At 49.2% G+C, this 16,673-nt stretch overlaps 1 protein-coding gene across 1 annotated transcript in view; it reads right to left on the reverse strand.

Annotated features, from left to right (window-relative positions):
• LOC148435723 (nitric oxide synthase 3-like) overlaps nucleotides 1–16,673 on the reverse strand; it is a 147,253-nt gene that overhangs the window by 4,437 nt on the left and 126,143 nt on the right. The window contains exon 14 of the mRNA XM_088465582.1: nucleotides 2,728–2,876. Within this exon, the coding sequence (XP_088321708.1) occupies nucleotides 2,728–2,876 (149 nt within the window). The remainder of the gene's footprint in view (nucleotides 1–2,727; nucleotides 2,877–16,673) is intronic.

The following is a 16,673-nucleotide window of genomic DNA, read 5'->3' on the forward strand; positions in this document are numbered from 1 at the left end:
GTTTGACAGATGGAGACAATGAAGAAGACTTTGAATGGAAAGTTATGGAGATGGAGTAGAGGTGTTGGAATGGGAAGTTATGTTGTACAGACTGAGATGGAGTAGAGGTCTTGGAATGGGAAGTTATGTTGTACAGTCTGAGATGGAGTAGAGGTGTTGGAATGGGAAGTTATGTTGTACAGTCTGAGATGGAGTAAAGGTGTTGGAATGGGAAGTTATGTTGTAGTGTCTGAGAAGGAGTAGAGGTGTTGGAATGGGAAGTTATGTTGTACAGTATGAGATGGAGTAGAGGTGTTGGATTGAGAAGTTATGTTGTACAGTGTGAGCTGGAGTAAAGGTGTTGGAATGGGAAATTTTGTTGGACAGACTGAGATGGAGTAGAGTTATTGGAATGGGAAGTTATTTTGCATAGAGAGAGATGGAGTAGAGGAGTTAGAATGGGGAAATATACTGGACAGATTTAGATGGCGTAGAGGTATTGGAATAGGGAGAATATGGAGATATATATCGGACAGACTGAGATGGAGAAGAGGTGTTGGAATGGGGAGATGCATTGGACAGACTGAGATGGAAAAGAGGTGTTGGAATGGGGAGATGTATTGGACAGACTGAGACGGAGAAGAGGTGTTGGAAAGGGGAGATGTATTGGACAGTCTGAGATGGAGAAGAGGTGTTGGAATGGGGAGATGTATTGGACAGACTGAGATGGAGAAGAGGTGTTGGAATGGGGAGATGTATTGGACAGACTGAGATGTAGAAGAGGTGTTGGAATAGGGAGAATATGGAGATATATATCGGACAGACTGAGACGGAGAAGAGGTGTTGGAATGGGGAGATGTATTGAACAGACTGAGATGGAGAAGAGGTGTTGGAATGGGGAGATGTATTGGACAGACTGAGATGGAGAAGAGGTGTTGGAATGGGGAGATGTATTGAACAGACTGAGATGGAGAAGAGGTGTTGGAATGGGGAGATGTATTGGACAGACTGAGATGGAGCAGAGGTGTTGGAATGGGGAGATGTATTGGACAGACTGAGATGGAGTAGAGGTGTTGGAATGGGAAGTTATGTTGTACAGTCTGAGATGGAGTAAAGGTGTTGGAATGGGAAGTTATGTTGTAGTGTCTGAGAAGGAGTAGAGGTGTTGAAATGGGAAGTTATGTTGTACAGTATGAGATGGAGTAGAGGTGTTGGATTGAGAAGTTATGTTGTACAGTGTGAGCTGGAGTAAAGGTGTTGGAATGGGAAATTTTGTTGGACAGACTGAGATGGAGTAGAGGTATTGGAATGGGAAGTTATTTTGCATAGAGAGAGATGGAGTAGAGGAGTTAGAATGGGGAAATATACTGGACAGATTTAGATGGCGTAGAGGTATTGGAATAGGGAGAATATGGAGATATATATCGGACAGACTGAGATGGAGAAGAGGTGTTGGAATGGGGAGATGCATTGGACAGACTGAGATGGAAAAGAGGTGTTGGAATGGGGAGATGTATTGGACAGACTGAGACGGAGAAGAGGTGTTGGAGAGGGGAGATGTATTGGACAGTCTGAGATGGAGAAGAGGTGTTGGAATGGGGAGATGTATTGGACAGACTGAGATGGAGAAGAGGTGTTGGAATGGGGAGATGTATTGGACAGACTGAGATGTAGAAGAGGTGTTGGAATAGGGAGAATATGGAGATATATATCGGACAGACTGAGACGGAGAAGAGGTGTTGGAATGGGGAGATGTATTGGACAGACTGAGATGTAGAAGAGGTGTTGGAATAGGGAGAATATGGAGATATATATCGGACAGACTGAGACGGAGAAGAGGTGTTGGAATGGGGAGATGTATTGAACAGACTGAGATGGAGAAGAGGTGTTGGAATGGGGAGATGTATTGGACAGACTGAGATGGAGAAGAGGTGTTGGAATGGGGAGATGTATTGAACAGACTGAGATGGAGAAGAGGTGTTGGAATGGGGAGATGTATTGGACAGACTGAGATGGAGAAGAGGTGTTGGAATGGGGAGATGTATTGGACAGACTGAGATGGAGAAGAGGTGTTTGAATGGGGAGAATATGGAGATATATTGGACAGACTGATATGGAGAAGAGGTGTTGGAATGGGGAGATACAGTATATTGGACAGACTGAGATGGAAAAGAGGTGTTGGAATGAGGAGATGTATTAGACAGACTGAGATGGAGAAGAGGTGTTGGAATGAGGAGATGTATTAGACAGACTGAGATGGAGAAGAGGTGTTGGAATGGGGAGATGTATTGGACAGACTGAGATGGAGCAGAGGTGTTGGAATGGGGAGATGTATTGGACAGACTGAGATGGAGAAGAGGTGTTTGAATGGGGAGAATATGGAGATATATTGGACAGACTGATATGGAGAAGAGGTGTTGGAATGGGGAGATACAGTATATTGGACAGACTGAGATGGAAAAGAGGTGTTGGAATGAGGAGATGTATTAGACAGACTGAGATGGAGAAGAGGTGTTGGAATGAGGAGATGTAATAGACAGACTGAGATGGAGAAGAGGGGTTGGAAAGAGGAGATTTATTAGACAGACTGAGATTGAGCAGAGGTGTTGGAATGGGGAGAATAGGGAGATATATTGGACAGACTTAGATGGTGGAGAGACCTTGGAATAGAAAGATAAGATGGACAGACCAAGCTGATGGCAGCTGTGAATGACATTTACATGTATCTATAGGTGGCTCGGTTCTCACCTTTGGAGAGTCTGGCTGCCGTGAGAAGGCCGTGTAGATTTCGCTGAGGCCTCCTCTCTTTTGGGCATCATATGTTTCATCTTTGTAAATGTGATCGAGTTCAGCACATCTTGAGCCAAAGACTAAAGTAATTTCACCGGGTGCCAGAGCTGCAATAAGGAGAAGTTCAGATTAGACCAGTGGCAGACAATCTACCCTGTGCTACTACCCTAATGACTAATCCTAACCTAATCCACCTCCTCCTAGTGCCTAACTCTAACCCTCCTCCCAATGCTTAACCGTATCCTCCACCTCCTCTAGTGTCAAACCCTTCCTCTTCCCCGAATGCCCAACCCTAACCCTCCCTTTAATGCCTAACCCCAACCTCCTCCTTCCCCTAGTATCTAACCCTAAATATCCCCCTAATTCCTAACCCTAACCTCCTCCTCCACCTAGTATCTAACCCTAACATTCCCCTAATGCCTACCCCTAACCTCCTCCTCCACCTAGTATCTAACCCTAACATCCCCCTAATGCCTACCCCTAACCTCCTCCTCCACCTAGTATCTAACCCTAACATTCCCCTAATGCCTACCCCTAACCTCCTCCTCCACCTAGTATCTAACCCTAACATTCCCCTAATGCCTACCCCTAACCTCCTCCTCCACCTAGTATCTAACCCTAACATCCCCCTAATGCCTACCCCTAACCTTCTCCTCCACCTAGTATCTAACCCTAACATCCCCCTAATGCCTACCCCTAACCTCATCCTCCACCTAGTATCTAACCCTAACATTCCCCTAATACCTACCCCTAACCTCCTCCTCCACCTAGTATCTAACCCTAACATCACCCTAATGCCTACCCCTAACCTCATCCTCCACCTAGTATCTAACCCTAACATTCCCCTAATGCCTACCCCTAACCTCCTCCTCCACCTAGTATCTAACCCTAACATCCCCCTAATGCCTACCCCTAACCTCCTCCTCCACCTAGTATCTAAAGCTAACATCCCCCTAATGCCTACCCCTAACCTCCTCCTCCATAACCCTAACATCCCCCTAATGCCTACCCCTAACCTCCTCCTCCACCTAGTATCTAACCCTAACATCCCCCTAATGCCTACCCCTAACCTCATCCTCCACCTAGTATCTAACCCTAACATTCCCCTAATGCCTACCCCTAACCTCCTCCTCCACCTAGTATCTAACCCTAACATCCCCTAATGCCTACCCCTAACCTCCTCCTCCACCTAGTATCTAACCCTAACATCCCCTAATGCCTACCCCTAACATTCTCCTTCCCCTAATGTATATACCTAACCCTCCCCCTAATGCTTACCCCTAACCTCCTCCTTCCCCTAGTATCTAACCCTAACATCCCTCTAATGCCTAACCCCTAACCTCCTCCTCCACCTAGTATATAACCCTAACATTCCCCTAATGCCTACCCCTAACATTCTCCTTCCCCTAACCCTCCCCCTAATGCTTAACCATAACCTCTTCCTAGTGTCTAACCCTAAATATCCCCCTAATTCCTAACCCTAACCTCCATCTCACCCTAGTGTCTAACCCTAACTCTGCACCTAATCTCCTCCTCTCCCTAGTGCAGGGATGGGGAACCTCCGGCCCGCGGCCCGTATACGGCTCACAAGACAATTTTGCCAGGCCCAGCCAGCTGTGGCTCTCTTCTCTCTCTTTGTTTTTTGATGGGCAGCGCTGAGCCCTGAGCACTCGGCCTTAGAGGCTGCCCGGCTGTGCGAGTCTTGTAGGAGTAGGAGCCAGTGCTATAGGTACTATAAGGCTAATGTTATATTCCAGCAATTTATGGTTTGTCTCTGTCTTAGATTTGTACCCAATAGATCTGCAATGACTCTGACAGAAGTTACAGTCTTTTCCTCTCTGTATACTTAGATACTGTTGTGAAAGATAACTGATCTCAGTCCTTAAATATCCACAAACCGGGTTAATGCTGCTTCACTCCCCCGAATTCCTCCTATAGCAGAGAATGACTAGAAGTGGTTACCTTAGATCTTGTTAATGAGCCCTGTGTCTTCTATATTCCTCCCTATTATTATGTAACGCCACATAACTGCGCAACTGAAATAGTCTACAAAATAATCCACTATATACTGTAGTAGTTTTGTCTTATCTTCTACTATAAGAAAGGGGTGGACATCCCTAAACCCCTCAGTACATCCTAACTGCTGCTGATATAGCTGAGACAGGTACAGTGTACTGTACTGAGCTGTATTAGTATGGAAACTGAGGGTGCATCTGTGGGAGGGGATTGCTTCAAGGTTACTCACTGCCGCGGGACACACTTTTGCCAGACGGCACTACTGCTGCATGTGGCCCCTCCTTGTACAGACTAGTCCACCTATCTGCTTGTGTCTGGGGACTTAGATAAAGGCTTGGGCTTCCTACTGAGTGTAAGAGCGCCAGCTACTCGCTCCAGCACAGCGCTGCTGCTGCCCTGTCCGATTTGGATCCCAACCACCCCTCCGTCTCCTGAACATGACTGGCACCTCTCTACTGCTTTCAGCTATTGCAGGCTCCACCTCCTGAACATGACTGGCACCTCTCTACTGCTTTCAGCTATTGCAGGCTCCGCCTCCTGAACATGACTGGCACCTCTCTACTGCTTTCAGCTATTGCAGGCTCCGCCTCCTGAACATGACTGGCACCTCTCTACTGCTTTCAGCTATTGCAGGCTTCGCCTCCTGAACATGACTGGCACCTCTCTACTGCTTTCGGCTTTGCAGGCTCCGACTCCTGAACATGACTGGCACCTCTCTACTGCTTTCGGCTATTGCAGGCTCCGCCTCCGGTCAGGCTGTAGCGTCCTGCTCCATGACGCCGGCAGTCTCCCTTCCACCATTGGCCTCCAGCCTGAGCCAGCCGCCTCCTCCCACCAAGGAATGCCCCGACCAGTGCGGGTCCCTCCCATCCTCTCCGCCGCCGGGACCACCTCCCACGACGCCACCGACAAGGGTGAATACCGCTGCCCCAGCTCAGCTCCCTCTCCGGCTCTGCCCCCCTGCACCTGGCAGCACATCGCCGCTCACTGGCTGCCCGGGTCACAAGAGGGCAGGCACTGGAGGGAGGGACCTGCAGACTGCCTGTCAGCTGCTGCTATCAGCTTATATATCCTCCCTCTCACCGGTATCATCTTTTCCTGACGGGAACCAATTCACTTCCACCTATATTACTCCTCCCCTTTTCCTCCAGTGCATCCAACACACTGTAGCACATCTTCACCACAGAGATAAAAAAGTACCACATAAATTGATATGTTAATACATTATATACATATATCATGAATTGTGACTATACATATACTGTATATATTTTACCTCATAAATTGTACATTTCTAAATATTACATAGATTTATAAGTACAGTTCTTATTTTAACCCTTAACCAGGGTTACAATAGCAAGCAAATTTTTAAGTTGATAATTTTGTATGGCCCGCAAATGATTTTATAAACATCCAAATGGCCCTTGGCAGAAAAAAGGTTCCACACCCCCGCCCTAGTGTATAACCCTAACCTCTCCCTCCCCCTAATGCCTACCCCTAACCTCCACCTCCTCCTAGTGTCTAACCCAAACCTCTTCCTTCCCCTAATGCCTAACGCTAACCTCTTTCTACCCCTAGTGTCTAACCCTAACCCTCCCCTTAATGTCTAACCTAACCTCCTCCTCCCCCCTAATGCCTACCCTAACCCTTCACCTAATGCCTAACCCTCCCACTAATGCCTAACCCTAACCTCCTCCTTCCCCTAATGCCTAACCCTAACCCTTCACCTAATGCCTAACCCTCCCACTAATGCCTAACCCTAACCTCCTCCTCCCCCTAATGCCTAACCCTTCACCTAATGCCTAACCCTCCCACTAATGCCTAACCCTAACCTCCTCCTTCCCCTAATGCCTAACCCTAACCCTTCACCTAATGCCTAACCCTCCCACTAATGCCTAACCCTCCCACTAATGCCTAATCCTAACCTCCTCCTTCCCCTAATGCCTAACCCTAACCCTTCACCTAATGCCTAACCCTCCCACTAATGCCTAACCCTCCCACTAATGCCTAACCCTAACCTCCTCCTTCCCCTAATGCCTAACCCTAACCCTTCACCTAATGCCTAACCCTCCCACTAAGGCCTAACCCTTCCCCTAATGCCTAACCCTAACCTCCTCCTCCCCCTAATGCCTAACCCTAACCTCCTCCTCCCCCTAATGCCTAACCTCCTCCTTACCCTAATGCCTAACCCTAACCTCCTCCTCCCCCTAATGCCTAACCCTAACCTCCTCATCCCCCTAATGCCTAACCCTAACCCTCCCACTAATGCCTAACCTAACCTCCTCCTCCCCCTAATGCCTTCCCTAACCCTCCCACTAATGCCTAACCCTAACCTCCTCCTTCCCCTAATGCCTACCCTAACCCTCCCACTAATGCCTAACCTAACCTCCTCCTCCCCCTAATGCCGAACCCTAACCTCCTCCTCCCCCTAATGCCTACTCCCTAACTTCCTCCTCCAACTAATGCCTAACCCTAACCTCCTCCTCCTCCTAATGCCTAACCCTAACCTCCTCCTTCCCCTAATGCCTAACCCTAACCTCCCCCTCCCCCTAATGCCTAACCCTAACCTCCTCCTCCCCCTAATGCCTAACCCTAAGCTCCTCCTCCCCCTAATACCTACCCCCTAACCTCCTCCTCCTCCTAATGCCTAACCCTAACCTCCTCCTTCCCCTAATGCCTAACCCTAACCTCCTCCTCCTCCTAATGCCTAACCCTAACCTCCCCCTCCCCCTAATGCCTAACCCTAACCTCCTCCTCCCCCTAATCTCCTCCTCCTCCTAATGCCTAACCCTAACCTCCTCCTTCCCCTAATGCCTAACCCTAACCTCCTCCTCCTCCTAATGCCTAACCCTAACCTCACCCTAATGCCTAACCCTAACCTCCTCCTCCCCCTAATGCCTAACCCTAACCTCCTCCTCCTCCTAATGCCTAACCCTAACCTCACCCTAATGCCTAACCCTAACCTCCTCCTCCCCCTAATGCCTACCCCTTAACTTCCTCCTCCTAATGCCTAACCCTAACCCTCCCCCTAATGCCTAACCCTAACCTCCTCCTTTCCCTAATGCCTAACCCTAACCTCCTCCTCCCCCTAATGCCTAACCCTAACCTCCTCCTCCCCCTAATGCCTACCCCCTAACTTCCTCCTCCTCCTAATGCCTAACCCTAACCACCTCCTCCTCCTAATGCCTAACCCTAACCTCCTCCTTCCCCTAATGCCTAACCCTAACCTCCTCCTCCTCCTAATGCCTAACCCTAACCTCCTCCTCCCCCTAATGCCTAACCCTAACCTCCTCCTCCCCCTAATGCCTACCCCCTAACCTCCTCCTTCCCCTAGTGTAGAGGTTCCCAAAAGCGGTCCTCAAGGCTCCCCAACAGTTCAGGATTTAGAGATATCCATGGATGACCACAGGTGACGTACTTAGTACCTCAGTCAATTTGATTTAACAACCTGTGCTCAACCATGGATATCTCGTTGGGGAGCCTTGAGGACTGCGTTTGGGAACCTCTTCCCTAGTGTATAACCCTAACCCTCCCCTTAGTGCCTAACCCTGTGATGTCATTGCATTAGATATGCTTCATGTGTGTAGACCAGGGGATAAGGTGGGCTGGAATGGGGTAGAACTGCATTCTGTCATTTCTATTTGGAGACGGAACCAGTTCCCCTTCATCTGACCCACCTCAGTCCAGCACTGCAGGAAGGCTCCATTTGCCGGGCGCCTGCTGAGATTTTGTTACCAGCGGGTGCCCGGCTCCCTCCCTGCAGTGCCAGCAGAGTCCTAGGCTGTGCAGTGTGCAGTGCACTATGGGAGAGATGTCATGACATCTCTCCCATACAGTAGTTCAGAGGAGCAGTCAGGAGGACCAGTGGCAGGGGACGCAGGAGCAGGGCTTAAGGTAAGTATTGTTTTTTTTGTAAGTGGCTTCACTATAGGGGGCATAACTTCTGGGGTCACTACTGCTGGGGGCATTACTCAGGGCATTACTATTGGGGGCATTACTACAGGAGGCATCACTATTGCAGGCATTACTATAGGGGGCACCACTCCTGGGGGCACTGCATAAGGGCCACCACTACTGGGGGAACTGAATAAGGGGCACTACCACTACTGGGGGCACTACCATTGTGGGCACTGCATAAGGGGCACTACCACTACTAGGGCACTGCATAAGAGTCACAACAACTACTGGGGGTACTGCACAAGGAGCACCACTACCGGAGGCACTGCATAAGGGGCACTACCACTAATGTGGGCACTGCATAAGGGGCACTACCACTACTAGGGCACTGCATAAGGGACACCACTACTGGGGGCACTGCATAAGGGGCACTACCACTAATGTGGGCACTGCATAAGGGGCACTACCACTACTAGGGCACTGCATAAGGGACACTACTACTGGGGGCACTGCATAAGGGGCACTACCACTACTGGAGGCACTGTATAAGAGGCACTGAATAAGGGGCACCACTACTGGAAGCACTGCATAAAAGGCACCACTACAATGGGCATTGCATAAGGGGCACTACTGCTGTTGGCATTATGTGTAAGGGACACTACTGCTGTTGGCATTATGTGTAAGGGGCACTACTGCTGTTGGCATTATGTGTAAGGGACACTACTGCTGTTGGCATTATGTGTAAGGGACACTACTGCTGTTGGCATTATGTGTAAGGGGCACTACTGCTGTTGGCATTATGTGTAAGGGACACTACTGCTGTTGGCATTATGTGTAAGGGGCACTACTGCTGTTGGCATTATGTGTAAGGGCCACTACTGCTGTGGGTGTTGTGTATAAGGGGCATAAATGTGGCCACTGCTGTGTGTCATAACATGAATAAGGGACACTACTATGTGGTGTAATGTGAATCAGGGGTAAATCAAGATTGGATACTTATGTACTTTACAGACTCATTGCAGAGAGAACCCAAGTGTCCTACACTCATTATTATTATTATCAATCATGGTAATGTCTAAATCCCCTACACGGAGAGAACCCTGACATCATCAGCCAGTGTCCAGCATCATTCCCTGCCATCCAAGTGGGCATAGAGGGGGAATATAACCTTGTGGCGAATGTAGCGAGGGGACAACTTTCTTCTTTAGGTTGGAACAACTTTCGGTATTGTGTACATAAAGTACACAAGTACCATTTAATACATTCATTGGGTTCTCTCTGCAATGAGTCCGTAAAGTACACAAGTACCCAAGATTGTTCTACTGTGTGGTGTAAATTGAATTGGGAATACTATTGTGTGACCACGCCCCTTTCTATTGAGAGGGGGGGGGGATGAGTTCCACCACTTCTCTAGGACCACTTTAAGCACTGGTGTGGACACTCCATTACTCATATGCGAGAGCCTGAATCTTCAGGACGGTCCCTAGGACCATGGAGAATGCTGGGAAGTGGGTGTAGTCTGGGCTTGCACATGGCTAAAGAAGCACAGCAGTGATTACCCATGCTTCAGTGTCCTTAGGAATGCAAAAACAAGCATACAAACAAAACATGGTGTCAGAAGATAAATAGGCTCTGCTAGTGCTCAGAGTGTGAGAGGCTCCTGCAAAGCTGTGATCCCCAGTGTGTGCAACCTCTGCCTTGTGCGCTGGTCACGTGACACTGAGTAACAATGGGTAAGCTGTCTCCTCCCACAGCCATGCACACGTCTGGTAACGTGTCACGTGACACTGAGTAACAATGGGTAAGCTGTCTCCTCCCACAGCCACGCACATGTCTGGTAACGTGTCACATGACACTGTGAGTAACAATGGGTAAGCTGTCTCCTCCCACAGCCACGCACATGTCTGGTAACGTGTCACATGACACTATGAGTAACAATGGGTAAGCTGTCTCCTCCCACAGCCACGCACATGTCTGGTAACGTGTCACATGACACTGTGAGTAACAATGGATAAGCTGTCTCCTCCCACAGCCATGCACACGTCTGGTAACGTGTCACGTGACACTGAGTAACAATGGGTAAGCTGTCTCCTCCCACAGCCACGCACATGTCTGGTAACGTGTAACATGACACTGTGAGTAACAATGGATAAGCTGTCTCCTCCCACAGCCATGCACACGTCTGGTAACGTGTCACGTGACACTGAGTAACAATGGGTAAGCTGTCTCCTCCCACAGCCACGCACATGTCTGGTAACGTGTCACGTGACACTGAGTAACAATGGGTAAGCTGTCTCCTCCCACAGCCATGCACATGTCTGGTAACGTGTCACATGACACTGTGAGTAGCAATGGGTAAGCTGTCTCCTCCCACAGCCACACACATGTCTGGTAACGTGTCACGTGATACTGTGAGTAACAATGGGTAAGCTGTCTCCTCCCACAGCCATGCACACGTCTGGTAACGTGTCACGTGACACTGAGTAACAATGGGTAAGCTGTCTCCTCCCACAGCCACACACATGTCTGGTAACGTGTCACATGACACTGTGAGTAACAATGGGTAAGCTGTCTCCTCCCACAGCCACGCACATGTCTGGTAACGTGTCACATGACACTGTGAGTAACAATGGGTAAGCTGTCTCCTCCCACAGCCACACACATGTCTGGTAACGTGCAACATGACACTGTGAGTAGCAATGGGTAAGCTGTCTCCTCCCACAGCCACACACATGTATGGTAACGTGTCACATGACACTGTGAGTAGCAATGGGTAAGCTGTCTCCTCCCACAGCCACACACATGTATGGTAACGTGTCACATGACACTGTGAGTAGCAATGGGTAAGCTGTCTCCTCCCACAGCCACACACATGTCTGGTAACGTGTCACATGACACTGTGAGTAGCAATGGGTAAGCTGTCTCCTCCCACAGCCACGCACATGTCTGGTAACGTGTCACATGACACTGTGAGTAACAATGGGTAAGCTGTCTCCTCCCACAGCCACGCACATGTCTGGTAACTTGTCACATGACACTGTGAGTAGCAATGGGTAAGCTGTCTCCTCCCACAGCCACACACATGTCTGGTAACGTGTCACATGACACTGTGAGTAGCAATGGGTAAGCTGTCTCCTCCCACAGCCACGCACATGTCTGGTAACGTGTCACGAGACACTGAGTAACAATGGATAAGCTGTCTCCTCCCACAGCCACGCACATGTCTGGTAACGTGTCACATGACAATGTGAGTATCAATGGGTAAGCTGTCTCCTCCCACAGCCACGCACATGTCTGGTAACGTGTCACATGACACTGTGAATAACAATGGGTAAGCTGTCTCCTCCCACAGCCATGCACATGTCTGGTAACGTGTAACATGACACTGTGAGTAACAATGGATAAGCTGTCTCCTCCCACAGCCATGCACATGTCTGGTAACGTGTCACGTGACACTGAGTAACAATGGGTAAGCTGTCTCCTCCCACAGCCATGCACATGTCTGGTAACGTGTCACGTGACACTGAGTAACAATGGGTAAGCTGTCTCCTCCCACAGCCATGCACATGTCTGGTAACATGTCACATGACACTGTGAGTAGCAATGGGTAAGCTGTCTCCTCCCACAGCCACACACATGTCTGGTAACGTGTAACATGACACTGTGAGTAACAATGGATAAGCTGTCTCCTCCCACAGCCATGCACACGTCTGGTAACGTGTCACGTGACACTGAGTAACAATGGGTAAGCTGTCTCCTCCCACAGCCACGCACATGTCTGGTAACGTGTCACGTGACACTGAGTAACAATGGGTAAGCTGTCTCCTCCCACAGCCACACACATGTCTGGTAACATGTCACATGACACTGTGAGTAGCAATGGGTAAGCTGTCTCCTCCCACAGCCACACACATGTCTGGTAACGTGTCACGTGACACTGAGTAACAATGGGTAAGCTGTCTCCTCCCACAGCCACGCACATGTCTGGTAACGTGTCACGTGACACTGTGAGTAACAATGGATAAGCTGTCTCCTCCCACAGCCATGCACACGTCTGGTAACGTGTCACGTGACACTGAGTAACAATGGGTAAGCTGTCTCCTCCCACAGCCACGCACATGTCTGGTAACGTGTCACATGACACTGTGAGTAACAATGGGTAAGCTGTCTCCTCCCACAGCCACGCACATGTCTGGTAACGTGTCACATGACACTGTGAGTAACAATGGGTAAGCTGTCTCCTCCCACAGCCATGCACACGTCTGGTAACGTGTCACATGACACTGTGAGTAACAATGGGTAAGCTGTCTCCTCCCACAGCCACGCACATGTCTGGTAACGTGTCACATGACACTGTAAGTAACAATGGGTAAGCTGTCTCCTCCCACAGCCATGCACATGTCTGGTAACGTGTAACATGACACTGTGAGTAACAATGGGTAAGCTGTCTCCTCCCACAGCCACGCACATGTCTGGTAACGTGTCACGTGACACTGAGTAACAATGGGTAAGCTGTCTCCTCCCACAGCCATGCACATGTCTGGTAACATGTCACATGACACTGTGAGTAGCAATGGGTAAGCTGTCTCCTCCCACAGCCACACACATGTCTGGTAACGTGTAACATGACACTGTGAGTAACAATGGATAAGCTGTCTCCTCCCACAGCCATGCACACGTCTGGTAACGTGTCACGTGACACTGAGTAACAATGGGTAAGCTGTCTCCTCCCACAGCCACGCACATGTCTGGTAACGTGTCACGTGACACTGAGTAACAATGGGTAAGCTGTCTCCTCCCACAGCCACACACATGTCTGGTAACATGTCACATGACACTGTGAGTAGCAATGGGTAAGCTGTCTCCTCCCACAGCCACACACATGTCTGGTAACGTGTCACGTGACACTGAGTAACAATGGGTAAGCTGTCTCCTCCCACAGCCACGCACATGTCTGGTAACGTGTCACGTGACACTGTGAGTAACAATGGATAAGCTGTCTCCTCCCACAGCCATGCACACGTCTGGTAACGTGTCACGTGACACTGAGTAACAATGGGTAAGCTGTCTCCTCCCACAGCCACGCACATGTCTGGTAACGTGTCACATGACACTGTGAGTAACAATGGGTAAGCTGTCTCCTCCCACAGCCACGCACATGTCTGGTAACGTGTCACATGACACTGTGAGTAACAATGGGTAAGCTGTCTCCTCCCACAGCCATGCACACGTCTGGTAACGTGTCACATGACACTGTGAGTAACAATGGGTAAGCTGTCTCCTCCCACAGCCACGCACATGTCTGGTAACGTGTCACATGACACTGTAAGTAACAATGGGTAAGCTGTCTCCTCCCACAGCCATGCACATGTCTGGTAACGTGTCACATGACACTGTGAGTAACAATGGGTAAGCTGTCTCCTCCCACAGCCACGCACATGTCTGGTAACGTGTCACGTGACACTGAGTAACAATGGGTAAGCTGTCTCCTCCCACAGCCATGCACATGTCTGGTAACATGTCACATGACACTGTGAGTAGCAATGGGTAAGCTGTCTCCTCCCACAGCCACACACATGTCTGGTAACGTGTAACATGACACTGTGAGTAACAATGGATAAGCTGTCTCCTCCCACAGCCATGCACACGTCTGGTAACGTGTCACGTGACACTGAGTAACAATGGGTAAGCTGTCTCCTCCCACAGCCACGCACATGTCTGGTAACGTGTCACGTGACACTGAGTAACAATGGGTAAGCTGTCTCCTCCCACAGCCACACACATGTATGGTAACATGTCACATGACACTGTGAGTAGCAATGGGTAAGCTGTCTCCTCCCACAGCCACACACATGTCTGGTAACGTGTCACGTGACACTGAGTAACAATGGGTAAGCTGTCTCCTCCCACAGCCACGCACATGTCTGGTAACGTGTCACGTGACACTGTGAGTAACAATGGATAAGCTGTCTCCTCCCACAGCCATGCACACGTCTGGTAACGTGTCACGTGACACTGAGTAACAATGGGTAAGCTGTCTCCTCCCACAGCCACGCACATGTCTGGTAACGTGTCACATGACACTGTGAGTAACAATGGGTAAGCTGTCTCCTCCCACAGCCACGCACATGTCTGGTAACGTGTCACATGACACTGTGAGTAACAATGGGTAAGCTGTCTCCTCCCACAGCCATGCACACGTCTGGTAACGTGTCACACTCCTTTGTAGATGGTTTTTTGAAGTATTTGTTTTCTTTTATGGAAAGGTTTGCATACATCTGCCTGTAGGTGTTGGTGGTGATGGGTGATATAGTTTAGGGTTTGATGTATGATTTATATAGTTTCCTTATGCTTGAGGTGGTTTCTAAATATTGCTTAGTTTTCCCTTGCAGATGGTGGATTGTATATAGGTAGTAGGGTAGATAAGGTAGTATTAGGTTAGGAAAAGTATAATATGAAGTAATATTATGTATTATTTTTTTTTATTAAGTTTTTGATTTTATGTATTTATTTGTTTACATTATATGTATTTAATATTATTTTACTTGTTGCAAGTTTTAATAAAACGAAGCATGGCCTATACTACTCACACTGGTACACCCTCTCACCTACCCTACTCCTACCTATACTACTCACACTGGTACACCCTCACACCTCCCCTACTCCCACCTATACTACTCACACTGGTACACCCTCACACCTCCCCTACTCCCACCTATACTACTCACACTGGTATATCCCCACACCTACCATACTCCCACCTATACTACTCACACTGGTACACCCTTACACCTATCCTACTCCTACCTATACTACTCACACTGGTACACCCTCACACCTCCCCTACTCCTACCTATACTACTCACGCTGGTACAACCTCACACCTACCCTATTCCCACCTATACTACTCACACTAATACACCCTCACACCTACCCTACTCCCACCTATACTACTCACACTGGTACACCCTCACACCTCCCCTACTCCCACCTATACTACTCACACCTACCCTACTCCTACCTATACTACTCACACTGGTTCACCCGCACACCTACCCTACTCCCACCTATACTACTCACACTGGTACACCCTCACACCTCCCCTACTCCCACCTATACTACTCACACTGGTACACCCTCACACCTCCCCTACTCCCACCTATACTACTCACACCTACCCTACTCCTACCTATACTACTCACACTGGTACACCCGCACACCTCCCTACTCCTACCTATACTACTTACACTGGTACACCCTCACACCTACCCTACTCCCTATACTACTCACACTGGTACACCCTCACACCTACACTATTCCCTATACTGCTCACACTGGTACACCCTCACACCTCCCCTACTCCCACCTATACTACTCACACTGGTACACCCTCACACCTCCCCTACTCCCACCTATACTACTCACACTAATACACCCTCATACCTACCCTACTCCCACCTATACTACTCACACTGGTACATCCTCACACCTCCCCTACTCCTACCTATACTACTCACACTGGTACACCCTCACACCTACCCTACTCCTACCTATACTACTCACACTGGTACACCCGCACACCTCCCTACTCCTACCTATACTACTTACACTGGTACACCCTCACACCTACCCTACTCCCTATACTACTCACACTGTTACACCCTCACACCTACCCTACTCCCATCTATACTACTCACACTGGTACACCCTCACACCTCCCTACTCCTACCTATACTACTCACACTGGTACACCCTCACACCTACCCTACTCCCATCTATACTACTCACACTGGTACACCCTCACACCTCCCCTACTCCCACCTATACTACTCACACTGGTACACCCTCACACCTACACTACTCCCTATACTGCTCACACTGGTACACCCTCACACCTCCCCTACTCCCACCTATACTACTCACACTGGTACACCCTCACACCTCCCCTACTCCCACCTATACTACTCACACTAATACACCCTCACACCTCC

Source organism: Taudactylus pleione, unplaced genomic scaffold (assembly GCF_031769625.1).
Source record: "Taudactylus pleione unplaced genomic scaffold, aTauple2 ptg002011l, whole genome shotgun sequence".
In the NCBI taxonomy this organism is placed as follows: domain Eukaryota; kingdom Metazoa; phylum Chordata; class Amphibia; order Anura; family Myobatrachidae; genus Taudactylus; species Taudactylus pleione.